General features: G+C 44.3%; 1 protein-coding gene across 2 annotated transcripts in view; it reads left to right on the top strand.

Annotated features, from left to right (window-relative positions):
• Positions 1 to 5,451: 5,451 nt before the first annotated feature.
• mknk1 (MAPK interacting serine/threonine kinase 1) overlaps positions 5,452 to 12,808 on the top strand; it is a 40,958-nt gene continuing 33,601 nt past the window's right edge. Inside the window, exon 1 of one of the 2 annotated variants that reach the window (XM_033028793.1) lies at positions 5,452 to 5,632. In XM_033028793.1, the coding sequence (XP_032884684.1) occupies positions 5,516 to 5,632 (117 nt within the window). In that variant the 5' untranslated portion in view covers positions 5,452 to 5,515. The remainder of the gene's footprint in view (positions 5,633 to 12,808) is intronic. The other variant, XM_033028794.1, reaches the window with a different exon arrangement.

Here is a 12,808-nt window from a genome sequence, read left to right as displayed (position 1 = left end):
TTAAAGTAATCTGTTTTACTCCATGGAGGAGTTATTTCCGTTCAGACCGATGATATAAGCAGTTAATTCAAAAGAATGTGCCTTGATTACCACTTGTTTTTTGGTCATTTGAAAGAAGAATTTTCAAATGGTATATACATGATTCAGCTGTATATCTATTTCACAAATATATGCAAAGATCGCAACACAGTTTACTTTCTTGATTACTGTTGCAAACTTTGTTGTTACTTTGATCTGCAGTTGTAAGAGTTAGTCAAAGAATAAACTATAATGTCAACTTTCTGAGCCAGACACATTTCAATTAAAAATAATTTTTGGAACAAAATTCCTAATGGGCAAATCCGATTACACTAGTCCAAGTAAATTGTTTTATTTGTTGCAGATGACAAAAACGTAGCAGAGCAATTAATAGTGGAGAAAGTATTTTGACATTTTGACATTGCTGACCTAAAGCTATTTTTCAGATTATCACTTTTTCATCATCAGTAATGAAGATTGATTTTAGCTTCACAAAAAAAGTGGAAAGGGTGCAGAAAATGTTCACATGGATGCTGCCAGGATTGCAGGGCTGCCAACTCTCACGCATTGAGCGTGAGACTCATGCACTTGACAAAATTCTCACGCTCTCACGCTGATGACAGAAGTTCTCATGCTCAAAAAAATATTTAAAAATATATATATAAATAAATAAAGTCACACTCCTCCACACTCACCAATGAGAATAGTTTTCTGTCGGCAGGTTCCCCGTAAAGAACAAGCATTTTAATTGGCTTAAGCCCATTGCACACTATTTAAAATGACAATGTGGACAAAAATGCTGGAGAAACTCAGCGGGTGAGGCAGCATCTATGTCTGAGTTTGACTTAAGCATCTCTCCAGCATTTTCAGTCTACCGCTCTATAGATGCTGCCTCACCCGCGTTCACATTCCCGTGCATTCCCCCCCCCCCCCCCCGAGGCACCGCTCACACCTCCCACCATCACCTCCGGAGGCTCTGTGTCCGGCGGCCGCTCTGTCCACACCGTATGGAGTTTTAACCCCGGCCCGGAGCCAGGAGTGGACCGGGTGAGTGGGACCGTCAGTGCTGCCTCCGGAGCCGCGGGGATGAATCTCGGGCTATAGCTCCGCTCCGATGCCCGACCCGTGGATCACTGTCCCTCACCTCCCCTGGACCCCCGGGTCACTGATCCTCACCTCCCCCGGACCCCAGCTGGACACAGAGCACCTGGGCCGGCCCGTATTCCCGGGGAGAGGGGGAGAACTTTGAAGAAAGATTTGATAACTGGGATTGTATTCTCTGCAGCAACGGTGAAGAAAATACTTAGTTGAGATGAATAATATTATGAGAATAGGACCTGTTTTGCTTAACAAAGAGTGTAAGAAGGAACTGCAGATGGTGGTTTAAACTGAAGATAGACACTAAAAGCTGGAATAACTCAGCAGGACAGGCAGCATCTCTGGAGAGAAAGAATAGGTGATATTTTGGGTCGAGACCTTCAGACTGAAGAAAACCAGCCACAAAACACAATGACTGGAGATCTGTGTTAAAGAAGGAACTGCAGATGCTGGAAGATCGAAGGTACACAAAATGCTGGAGAAACTCAGCGGGTGCAGCAGCATCTATGGAGCGAAGGAAATAGGCGACGTTTCGGGCCGAAACCCTTCTTCAGACTGATAGGGGGTGGGGGGAGGGGGGGGAGAAGGAAAGAAAAAGGGAGGAGGAGGAGCCCGAGGGCGGGGGGGATGGGAGGAGACAGCTCGAGGGTTAAGGAAGGGGAGGAGACAGCAAGGGCTAGCAAAACTGGGAGAATTCAACGTTCATGCCATCGGGACGAAAACAACCCAGGCGGAATATGAGGTGCTGTTCCTCCAATTTCCGGTGTTGCTCACTCTGGCAATGGAGGAGACCCAGGACAGAGAGGTCGGATTGGGAATGGGAGGGGGAGTTGAAGTGCTGAGCCACCGGGAGTTCAGGTAGGTTATTGCGGACTGAGCGGAGATGTTCGGCGAAACGATCGCCCAACCTTCGCTTAGTCTCCCTGATGTAAATCAGCTGACATCTAGAGCAGCGGATGCAGTAGATGAGGTTGGAGGAGATGCAGGTGAACCTTTGTCGCACCTGGAACGACTGCTTGGGTCCTTGAATGGAGTCGAGGGGGGAGGTGAAGGGACAGGTGTTGCATTTCTTGCGGTTGCAACGGAAAGTGCTCGGGGAGGGGGTGGTACGGGAGGGAAGGGAAGAATTGACAAGGGAGTTGCGGAGGGAGCGGTCTTTACGGAAGGCAGACATAGGGGGAGATGGGAAGATGTGGCGAATGGTGGGGTCACGTTGGAAGTGGCGGAGGATTATGTGTTGTATTTGCCAGCTGGTGGGGTGAAAGGTGAGGACTAGGGGGACTCTGCCCTTGTTGCGAGTGCGGGGATGGGGAGAGAGAGCAGTGTTGCGGGGTATGGATGAGACCCTGGTGCGAGCCTCATCTATGGTGGCGGAGGGGAATCCCCGTTCCCTGAGGACGAGGACATTTCCGATGCCCTGGTGTGGAACGTCTCATCCTGGGAGCAGATGCGGCGTAGGCGGAGGAATTGGAAGTAGGGGATGGAGTCTTTACAGGGGGCAGGGTGGGAAGACGTGTAGTCCTGATAGCCATGTGAGTCAGTTGGTTTGTAATGTATGTCGGTCAGAAGTCTGTCCCCTGCGATGGAGATGGTGAGGTCAAGGAATGGTAGGGAAGTGTCGGAAATGGTCCAGGTGTATTGGAGTGCCGGATGGAAGTTGGTGGTGAAGTGGATGAAGTCAGTCAGTTGTGTGTGGGTGCAGGAGGTGGCCCCAAAGCAGTCGTCAATGTAACGGAGGTAGAGGTCGAGGATGGGGCCCTGGTACGTCTCGAACAAGGATTGTTCAACGTACCCGACAAAGAGGCAGGCGTAGCTGGGGCCCATGCGTGTGCCCATAGCTACGCCTTGTGTTTGGAGGAAATGGGAGGAGTCAAACGTAAAGTTATTGAGGGTGAGGACCAACTCCGCTAGGCGGAGGAGGGCGTCAGTGGCTGGGTATAGATACACAGACTGGAGATCTGTGTTATCCAACTTAGGGCAAAAATCAGAATCATGTGTTCATCTTTATTGACGTGACACCATAATAAATATATTACAGAAAAAATAATTTAATGGGGTGGCATGGTGGCACAGCGGTAGAGTTGTTGCCTTGCAGCACCACAGAACCAGATTTGATCCTGACTACGGGTGCTGTCTGTACAGTATTTGTACATTCTTCTTATGACCACATGGTTTTCTGTGGATATTCCGATTTCTCCCACATCCAAAAGAAGTGCAGGTTTGTAGGTTAATTGGCTTCTGTAAATTGTCCGTGATGTGCAGGATACAACTGGTATATGGTAGATTGCTGGTCGGTGTGGACTTGGTGGGCCGAAGGGCCTGTTTCCATATATATGTTTTACATATATATCTTAATTTCATTGAACCATGTGGCATTGAATATGTGGCATTATTTTTGTCTTGTTTCTATGGTCAATGGGTAAGCTTGATTGATTTATTTGTGCAGAACAGTAATGGAAGTCTGACTCCTCTTGCCTTGTTTCTATGTTTTTGTTTCTCTATATATATGCATAACAGCATGAATTATAATCTGATTTCCATACATGAATATACTGTCATTCATGTGCTGCACCTGTTGATCAGAGCCTGGCTCTACTGTGGAATGTAATGAGGAATAATTTAGCCTAACCTTATGCATACCTAATCCAATTTGAAACAAAAATGTTGCATTCAAGTGTAAGTTAAATGACTCGCTACAGTATGCACCAGATTGCACAATTTCAAGTTGAAAAATGCAAAATCAACCTACCGTGGGAGGGGGGTCACCCCCCTCAGTTGCTATGCTCCCTCGCAATTTCTCACTCTCAACTCTCAACCAATGTTGGCAGCCCTGGGATTGTAATGCTTGAGTTATAAGGAGAAGCTGAGACTTTTATCCCTTGGAGCAGTAAAGAGTTACCTTAGTGAGATGTATGAAATCATGAGGGACATAGATAAAGATGGTCACAGAATTTTCCCAGAGTAGAATCATCTAAAAATAGAAGGCATAGATTTAACAACAAGAAGCTGGACAAACTGGTTAAACGAGCTAGCTCAGTGCTGGAGGGGAGAGTAGACTCTGGGATGGATGTGCTTGAGAGGCGTATGAGGCACAAGGTGCAGGTCATCCTGAAAAACCCCGGGCATCCCCTCCATGTAATTCTGGAGAGTCAAAAGAGCACTCGTAACAACAACCGGCTCCTCTCCCTGCCCTGTAGAATGGAGCGGTTCAGGAGATCCTTCACCCCTGCAGACATTAGATTTTATAATTCGGACCGCTAGGCTGTAGGGGGATGCATTTTGCAATTTTTAATTTTTAACTGTTAATTATTGGTCTTTTTAATTATTTATTGCTCTCAGGTAGTGTCCACATTGTATTCTATGTATTTTCTGTCTGCGTTCCATATAACCATATAACAATTACAGCACGGAAACAGGCCATCTCGGCCCTACAAGTCCGCGCCGAACAAATTTTTTTCCCTTAGTCCCACCTGCCTGCACTCATACCATAACCCTCCATTCCCTTCTCATCCATATGCCTATCCAATTTATTCTTAAATGATACCAACGAACCTGCCGCCACCACTTCCACTGGAAGCTCATTCCACACCGCTACCACTCTCTGAGTAAAGAAGTTCCCCCTCATGTTACCCCTAAACTTCTGTCCCTTAATTCTGAAGTCATGTCCTCTTGTTTGAATCTTCCCTATTCTCAAAGGGAAAAGCTTGATCACATCAACTCTGTCTATCCCTCTCATCATTTTAAAGATCTCTATCAAGTCCCCCCTTAACCTTCTGCGCTCCAGAGAATAAAGACCTAACTTATTCAACCTATCTCTGTAACTTAGTTGTTGAAACCCAGGCAACATTCTAGTAAATCTCCTCTGTACTCTCTCTAGCGTTCGTTTTGAATCTGTGGGGTTGTTGGTTGGGGGCTTCTGGACATCTGAATTTCCCTGAGGGGATCAATAGAGTATTTATTATTATTATTATTAAAGTGAGTAGGAAACATTTAAATCTCGTAGCAATCTTGTACTGTAGGTAGATGGAACAAGCTGCCAACATAAGCTGCACAAAAAAACATTTGTACAGGTTTATGGACAGACTTTCTAAATTGGAGAAATGTGCATTAGGTGAAGACAACCAATTGGCACTTGATTTACAACAATGCTTCAGGGTTTAGTTTAATTTCTTTAGAACATAATACAGATTTAATTCCTGAGCTATCTGTCTATCTTAGGTGTAAACAAGTATATGCAGTTCCTTCCCACACATACCTATAGTTTCCTTTGTTTGGACTGCCGACTTGGATAAGTGCAACTGAGGATTTCTTAAAACTTTTTTCCACAGATGCCAAGATCCAGTGGACCTTCACATCATGGCTGCTTCAGGCAGTCTATTGCCCGCTTGACCTCTCCGTTATGGCGGCGCTGTGGAGGCTTGTGGGTGATGCCTCTGCTCCTGAGCCCAGGGGTGGGAAGTGGAAGATGGCGGAAGCTGTGAAAGCGGAATTTGCCCCTTGCAGTCGGAGTTCACAGGTATTTGAAAAAGTGGCGCCACTAGTTTTCTGCCCATGTCTTTGGACCAAAGATCTTATGTTTGGACTGCTGAGCGGGTCGGGTCTGTGTTGCGTTTTGGGCGGGGCAGGGAGGAGTTCATGTGCCCCCGGGGACCGGCACCATGACAACCGCCTGCCGGCTCGTCTCAGCTCCGCACTGGAGAATGGGTTTGTTGTACATGTGTGAAACTTCGTGCTTTCTCCGCGAACCCGAGTTGTTGGACAGATGTACATTTTGCAGACACCTTTTTATTTTATTTTGCTGGATTGTGCCGCGTCAAACTCCAACTCAAAAGGCCGTGGGCACACACAGACCGAGGCACAGCCACTGGGGCCTTCACAGCAAACCAAAGATCTTCCAAAGGATCTTTGTTGCAAACCATGATACCTAACCTTTGATCTGCATTTATTGCTGTAGTTTATAGGTGGGAGGTAGGAACCAAATATCCTATAGCGATATAGGATCTTTGGGAGGAACTATACTCCTCCCATCACTGACTGACGTGGCAAGAACATCTGTGTTCTTTTACCCTTTTATATTTTAAAGAAATACGCCAGCTGTAATACTGAGTGACGCCAACAGTCGGATCTATTATAGGGAATAGTTAATTCATATCAGTGTTGGCAGTGGGAAAAGGTGTAAGTTCTTTAGCCTCTTGACTTTAGCCTCTTGCATCAGTCTGACAAGTTGCATTATTTAGGTCTTGACATCTGGTAAATAAATGTGCATCTGATCACGGCCGGTGGATCCCTTCCCTTTCCTGCTGGACATATACAGGAAGAGATGTATCAGCAGAGCCATCTCCATCATCAAAGACCCCTACCACCCATCGCATCACATATTCTCCATCCTGCCATCTGGGAAGAGGTACAGGAGCATTAGCTGCAAAACCAGCAGGATGCTCCTCAGCTTCTTCCCGCAGGCTATAAGACTGATAAATGGACTTTGCCCCGCGCCAAAGTATCGCGCACCAACCATCAACCTGAACACACTGCAACAGAGCCACTGTCGTGCCACTGCCGATCGGAACGCCTGTTGATGTTTAGTAGAGAGTAGAGTGTTTAATTTGTTCATGATATATGTATTTTTATTTCTATTTATTTTTTACTGCACACTGAATGGACACTGGTTGAGCAACGTTTTTTTGTTTCCTCTGGGTATGTGAGTACTCAGGAAAATGACAATAAAGATATACTACTATACTACTATACTAGTATTCAAAAAAATAAAGTTATCAGCGGTTGCAACTTTCAAAGTTTCAATCACTGCTTTTGAAACTTTAACCAAAGTTTCTTGGTAGTAAAGCTGCCACTTATTCGAATCTGCAGCTCTAAATTTATATTTTTCATGCCCTTCATATAAGTTTTATTACTGCTTTTGCTGCTGTGAGTTCCAAGGTGCCTGGACGGAAAAAGGCAAGGTAGTTGAAGATGATTTCAAGGTATGATTCTACTATTGGTATGATAAAAACTAAAGTAAAATCTATTTAGGGTCTGCTGTTTGTCTTGAATTTGTGTAACTGGGCTATATTGAAATAAAAGATCAGCAGATCCATCAAAAACACCACTGAAATAATGTTTTAGAAAAAATCAAAAGTAACTAGTACAAATAGTGTTAAAGGGAGAAAAAGGTGTTAATGCATGGTGCCGAACATGGGGAGATTCAAAATACAGTTTGATGTTCGGCTGGGCTTTATCGAACTGCAAAATTGTTTATTACATTCGCCTAGGCAATACTGCAACCATTTGAAGTTTTTTGATGAGGTGGGACGATGGATTTGGCTGCAGGGATTTTAGTAAGACATTTGATGATGTCCCCCATAGTAGGCTGACCCAGAAGATTTAGATGCCTGAGACATAGTTGTATGGAGTCAGAACTGGCTTACTGATAGAAGACAAATGGTTGTGATGGAAGGACAATATTCAGGCTGTGACAAGTAGATTTCCTCAGGTATCTGTTCTGGAATCTATGCTGTTCATGATTATATATAAATGACTTGGACGTGATTGTGGATGGGTTGGTTAGTGAGTTCGTAGATTACACCAAGTTTGCTGGGGTCGTGTACTGTGAGGAAGCTTTACCGCAGGATATAGATCAGCTGCAGAAATTGGGGCTGTTATTCCAAGCAATTGGGAAGTGTTGCTCTTTGGGAGGACAAATGTAAGGAGAAAATGAACAATTAAAGGCTTGACCCTTGATGTACCTTGGGATCTTGGGATCCAAGTCCATAATTCCCTGAAAGTGGTAACACAACTAGATTGTTTTCACTTGAACAGTGGAGGTTGCTGGGAGACCTGATAGAAGGAAATAAAAGGATGAGAATCAAAGATAGGGTGTCTGATTCTTTTCCCCAGGATGTAAGTATCAAATACTAGAGGGCATTGCTTTAAGGTAAGATTGACAAAGTCTGAAGATAGACACTCTTTTACAGATGTTGGTGAGTGCCTGGAAAATACTGCTGGCAGTGGTTGTTGAGGCTGAAATACTAGTGTCATTTAAGAGACTTTTGGATAGGCATATGGATTGGAGGGATTATGTTTTGGCAGATAAGAGACGATCTTGGCATTATGTTCGGCACAGACATTATGGGCCAGAGGGCTTGTTCTTGTGCTGTACAGTTCTATGACTAAGTGTATTTGACTCCACTTAATAAACGAGTTCGGTATTCTGAAAAACGCAAGGAATCATGGGATTTGTCAAAGGTCATTCACCATAAAGAAAAAGCGAACGAAGCGCTGACTGTATAAACAGTGTATAAATTATTATCTTTATTCATGATTTACTTGTAAAAATATATTTAATCTGAGGAATGGGGATGCCAGGTAGTGGGACAGCGGGGTGATAGAGGGGGCAGATGCGAGTGGGAGACGGGGGGATACTGGACTGGCGGAGAGACATTCTCGGCAGTTGCATGCACACAGACCCGCGCCTCATTCGCAGCCAGGATCAAACCCGGGTCCCTGGCACCACAAGCGCTGCAGAACAGCCACTGGACTGTCCCCCCCCCCCATCCCCCACTTCCCTCCCAGACCCTGCCCCCCCCCCCATGAGTGTCCCATCCCCACCCAAGGGACGGCCGGAGAAGAAGTGCCAACCCCAGCCAGACTGTCGAGTGCAGAGGAAATTAAAATATCTGAAATTTTACAACCACCTTCTGTAATCAAGCTTATCTGAAATATATTAGGTTTCTGAAATGTTGGCAGATAATTAGATGGTGGGATTCCACAACTGACATGCTTGATCCAGCAGGGGTTTATTGGAGTCTTACCATCATTGAGAATCCTGATTGTTTTTCTCGCCCCCCTCCTCCAAATTACATTTTAACTAACGGCACGCTTGCATGAAATAAATACTTTCATGAAATGTTGTTTAATCCTTGTGTTCTTGTTGATATGGTGATCAATTGTAGATTTGTTCTATTTCTTAATAGTATTTGTTAATAGGAAAATGTTTCCACGTTTGATGATTCCACTTTGATGCAGAGCCATTAATTCCTCTTATGACTCTCTGATCTAATCAATAGGAGAAGGCAGGCACGGGTTATTGATTTTGGATGATCAGCCATGATCACAATGAATGGCGGTGCAGGCTCGAAGGGCCAAATGACCTCCTCCTGCACCTATTTTCTATATTTCTATAATAAATATTATATTTAAAAATGTGTTGTCAAAACAGATGTAAGATGAAGTTGACTTGTTATTCAAAATTCTGATCACAGTCGGAGAAATTCCCAATGTAAGGTTATGAATACCTTGGGATGAATGATTATGGAATCTAAGGTTGTTCAACCTCTCCCTCAATGTCAGCACGACAAAAGGGATTGTGATTGACTTCAGGAAACGTGCCCAGGTCATAGGGTCACAACCGCAGCCCTGGACACAGATCTGCGCCTCATCCACAGCGAGGATCGATCCCGGCCGGCTCTCCGGCGCTGCAATCACTGCTGAACCGCCACTGGACCGTTCCCGTCTCCACCCGATGATCCACGCTCGGGGGTGGCCAGAGACGTCAGGAGTCAGACGGGCGCGGTGCCCCCAGGCCCACAGCCAGGCAGAGAAACAGGGCTAAACCCAGCTCAACTCTGCTTCTCCCGCCGGGTTAACCTACAGCCCTGCCTGGACTTAAGGGAAATATGGCCCAGGCTTCCAGCCAGTGCGGAGAAGCAGTGCTAGCTCCACGGCTCCGGACTGGTATTCCGTCAGTCCAGGCAGGGCTGTAGGCTAACCCGGCGAGACTGGCAGAGTTGAGCTGCATTTAGCTCTGGATTGAGCTGTAATTACCGCTCACAGGGCCCACGGCAGGAGCCTTCGATGCCTCGCGTGTGTGTGTGTGAGTGTGCGTATGCACGAGCGGCCGCCAATAAATTGTGTCCCCTCGTCCGCCGGTCCCCTCCATATTTTGATAGCGATTTCCGTCACTGGATGCGCCGTAGAAAGCATCATATCGGGATGGATCACAGCATGGTTTATAGCTCCTTTGAAGATTGCAAGAAATTGCACAAACGAGCCTTTGTGAAGCCACTGCTGAATTTACAGTTTTAGTGATTTTGTTTGTTCCATCGCAGGTAAAGGGGCTGTCCCACTACGACGACCTAATTCGCGAGTTTAGAAGAGTTTAGGAGAGTTTGAAAAAAATGTCATGCAGAAGACCTCCTTCGACTATGTTGAAGACTAGCTTCAGCTAGCTTCGGGAAAATTAGACTCCGAATAGTGGAGTATGAAGATGACCTCCTTCGACCTACCTTCGACTACCTTCGATTACCTTCGACTACCCTCGATTACCTACGAATAACATGCCGACCTACTTCGACTAAACCTACGAGTAAAAAAAGTATTGTTTTATTCCATGGCGACCTTTTTTTGCTCGCGGGCTTTTTTCAACATGTTAAAAAATAGACGCCGCGACCTAGCTGAGGCCTCGAGTACGTGGGAGCTATCCTCGAGCATGAAGGAGAGTTACAAAGACCTTCTAGGGCCTCGTGTCGACCATGCTGCGAGTATGAGTCGAGGGCAAACTCGCCAGAACTTGCGGATTAGGTCACCGCAGTGGGACAGCCCCTTTAAGAATTTGACGTTCAGTTTGAACACTGTTCCTCACCAAAACAAAACAAAAGTAATGGGAACTGATGCCTGGGAAGCTGATTGGAAGCAAAAGCTGAAATTCCAAACTGCAAAAAGGAAGAAAAATCATTTTTTTTGAAGTGATGAATTATGAAGTTTGGTTATGAAATAAGCAATGCACATTGCAACAAGTTTCAAGGACAAGAAGACCATTGTGTTGCAATCTCATTTTGTGTGGACAATCCCTGTGTCCCTGTAAAATAAAACTGTTTGAGGATATATATTTTGACACTTTCGGTTTGTGTGCCTGAACTGATGTGCTGACAATTCAATTCAATTCAATTCAAACTGATGGTACATTATATGCACCAGGATAATGTAGCACCAGGGTTTAAATGAATATGCTACAAGAATACTTCTGGGTGTTGCGATAATTTTATCAGATTAGTTTGTTTGTATCCTTTGACGTAATTGATATGCAGCTTCAAATAAAGTGAGGCAGTTTCATTTGGTTGATGCATAGATAATATGATACTGCAAAGACAGACTGCCCCAATTGCTGCACTTGAATGTGTCATTGGTTGGTGTAGGGTGAACTATGGTTCTGTGGAGTTGCTTATGATTCAGGTATTTGTCAAGGAGGCTTGAAACCATTAGTTGTCATGGTGGCGCACACCGATCCAGAGCCAATGTCAATCGGATTGAATACTTCATGTGAGCATGGTATTTTTGAAAATGATTGGTACACAATACTTCATATTTATTTTTGGGGGGGGGGGGGGGGGGGGGGGGAGATTAATCTTTTAGCTGCTGAAGTTCATTTTCTCACTAACAAATAAGGCAATAATCTTTTGGTTCTCGGAGTCTTTTCTGCTTCAAAACTTCATTTTTGAAAAGGAAGTTAGTGTAAATTCAGATAAACATGATGGATTTCTTGTACAGAATTAGTGATTTTAAAAATAAATAAATATGCGACTGATTTTGTCCATTGTTTCCTGTTATTTGTGTTCTCCAATTGATTACATAGTTATGTCATATAGGTATACCATGTTTACTTTACAGCATGTTAAACACTGCCATAAGTGAAGAACTGGTTAGAATATAGGAATTATAGATGCTGATTGGTACCAGATTACATTGTCTCGTTGGTCCCGGAAATTATATATTCGATGTCTAGAGCAAGTTAGATCATGACAAAAATTAAAAAAATACCAGAAATGCTCGTAATACTCAGCATCTGTGGATAGAGATACCGTTAATAATAATAAGAGTCCTGGACTTGAAATTTTACCTATTACTCCTTCTACAGTATCACCTGACTTGCTGAGTATTTCCAGCACTTTGTTTTTATTTTAGATTTACAGCATCTGCCATCTAATTTCCCCCCCCCGATTATCTTGACTATTATAGAAAATATAAAAAATGACGGCGATCTAGAATTTACCAAAAAAAAATTGTAACAACACTTATTAGCATATTAAAACAAAATATAAAGGTGTTTCCTTACAACTAGCCAGTCTCATCACTTCCATTATATGATTAATAATTTTACTTGGTTCTAAAACAGGAAATGCCAGGATATTTGTGGATATTAATCCTGAAATTATGAATAGTTCTGAATTCCATCCTTTTCTACATTTAAGCTGGTTTAATGCCTAATTGATTATATCAATGTCATCACTGAGTTGACCTTGTCCTTTGGCAAATTGGAAAACTTGCAAAATGGCAATGCAGGTTAAAATTTTATATAAATAAAAAAGGACACAAAGTGCTGGAGTAGGTCAGCAGGTCAGGCAGCATCTCTGGAAACCATGGATAGGTGATGTTTTGGGTCAATACCCTTCTTCAGACTCTTCAGACTGATCGTGTGGGGGGCAAAGAAGAAGAAAGCTGGAAAAAGGAAGAGGCAGGACAAAGTGTGGCAGGTAATAAATCAGCACAGATTGGGAGGGGGGGGGGGTCGGGGGTTGACAGGCAGATGGAACAAATGCCAGAGATAAGAACTGAAGGTGTGGAACAGGTTTCAAGAGTTGCTGATTGTGAAGCCGGGGGAGGAAAGTAGCTGCGAGGGGGCGTGGTGGGCAAAGGGAGAAAT

This window comes from Amblyraja radiata, chromosome 10 (genome assembly GCF_010909765.2).
Source record: "Amblyraja radiata isolate CabotCenter1 chromosome 10, sAmbRad1.1.pri, whole genome shotgun sequence".
NCBI lineage: Eukaryota > Metazoa > Chordata > Chondrichthyes > Rajiformes > Rajidae > Amblyraja > Amblyraja radiata.
This window is presented reverse-complemented; position numbering and strand designations above follow the sequence as displayed.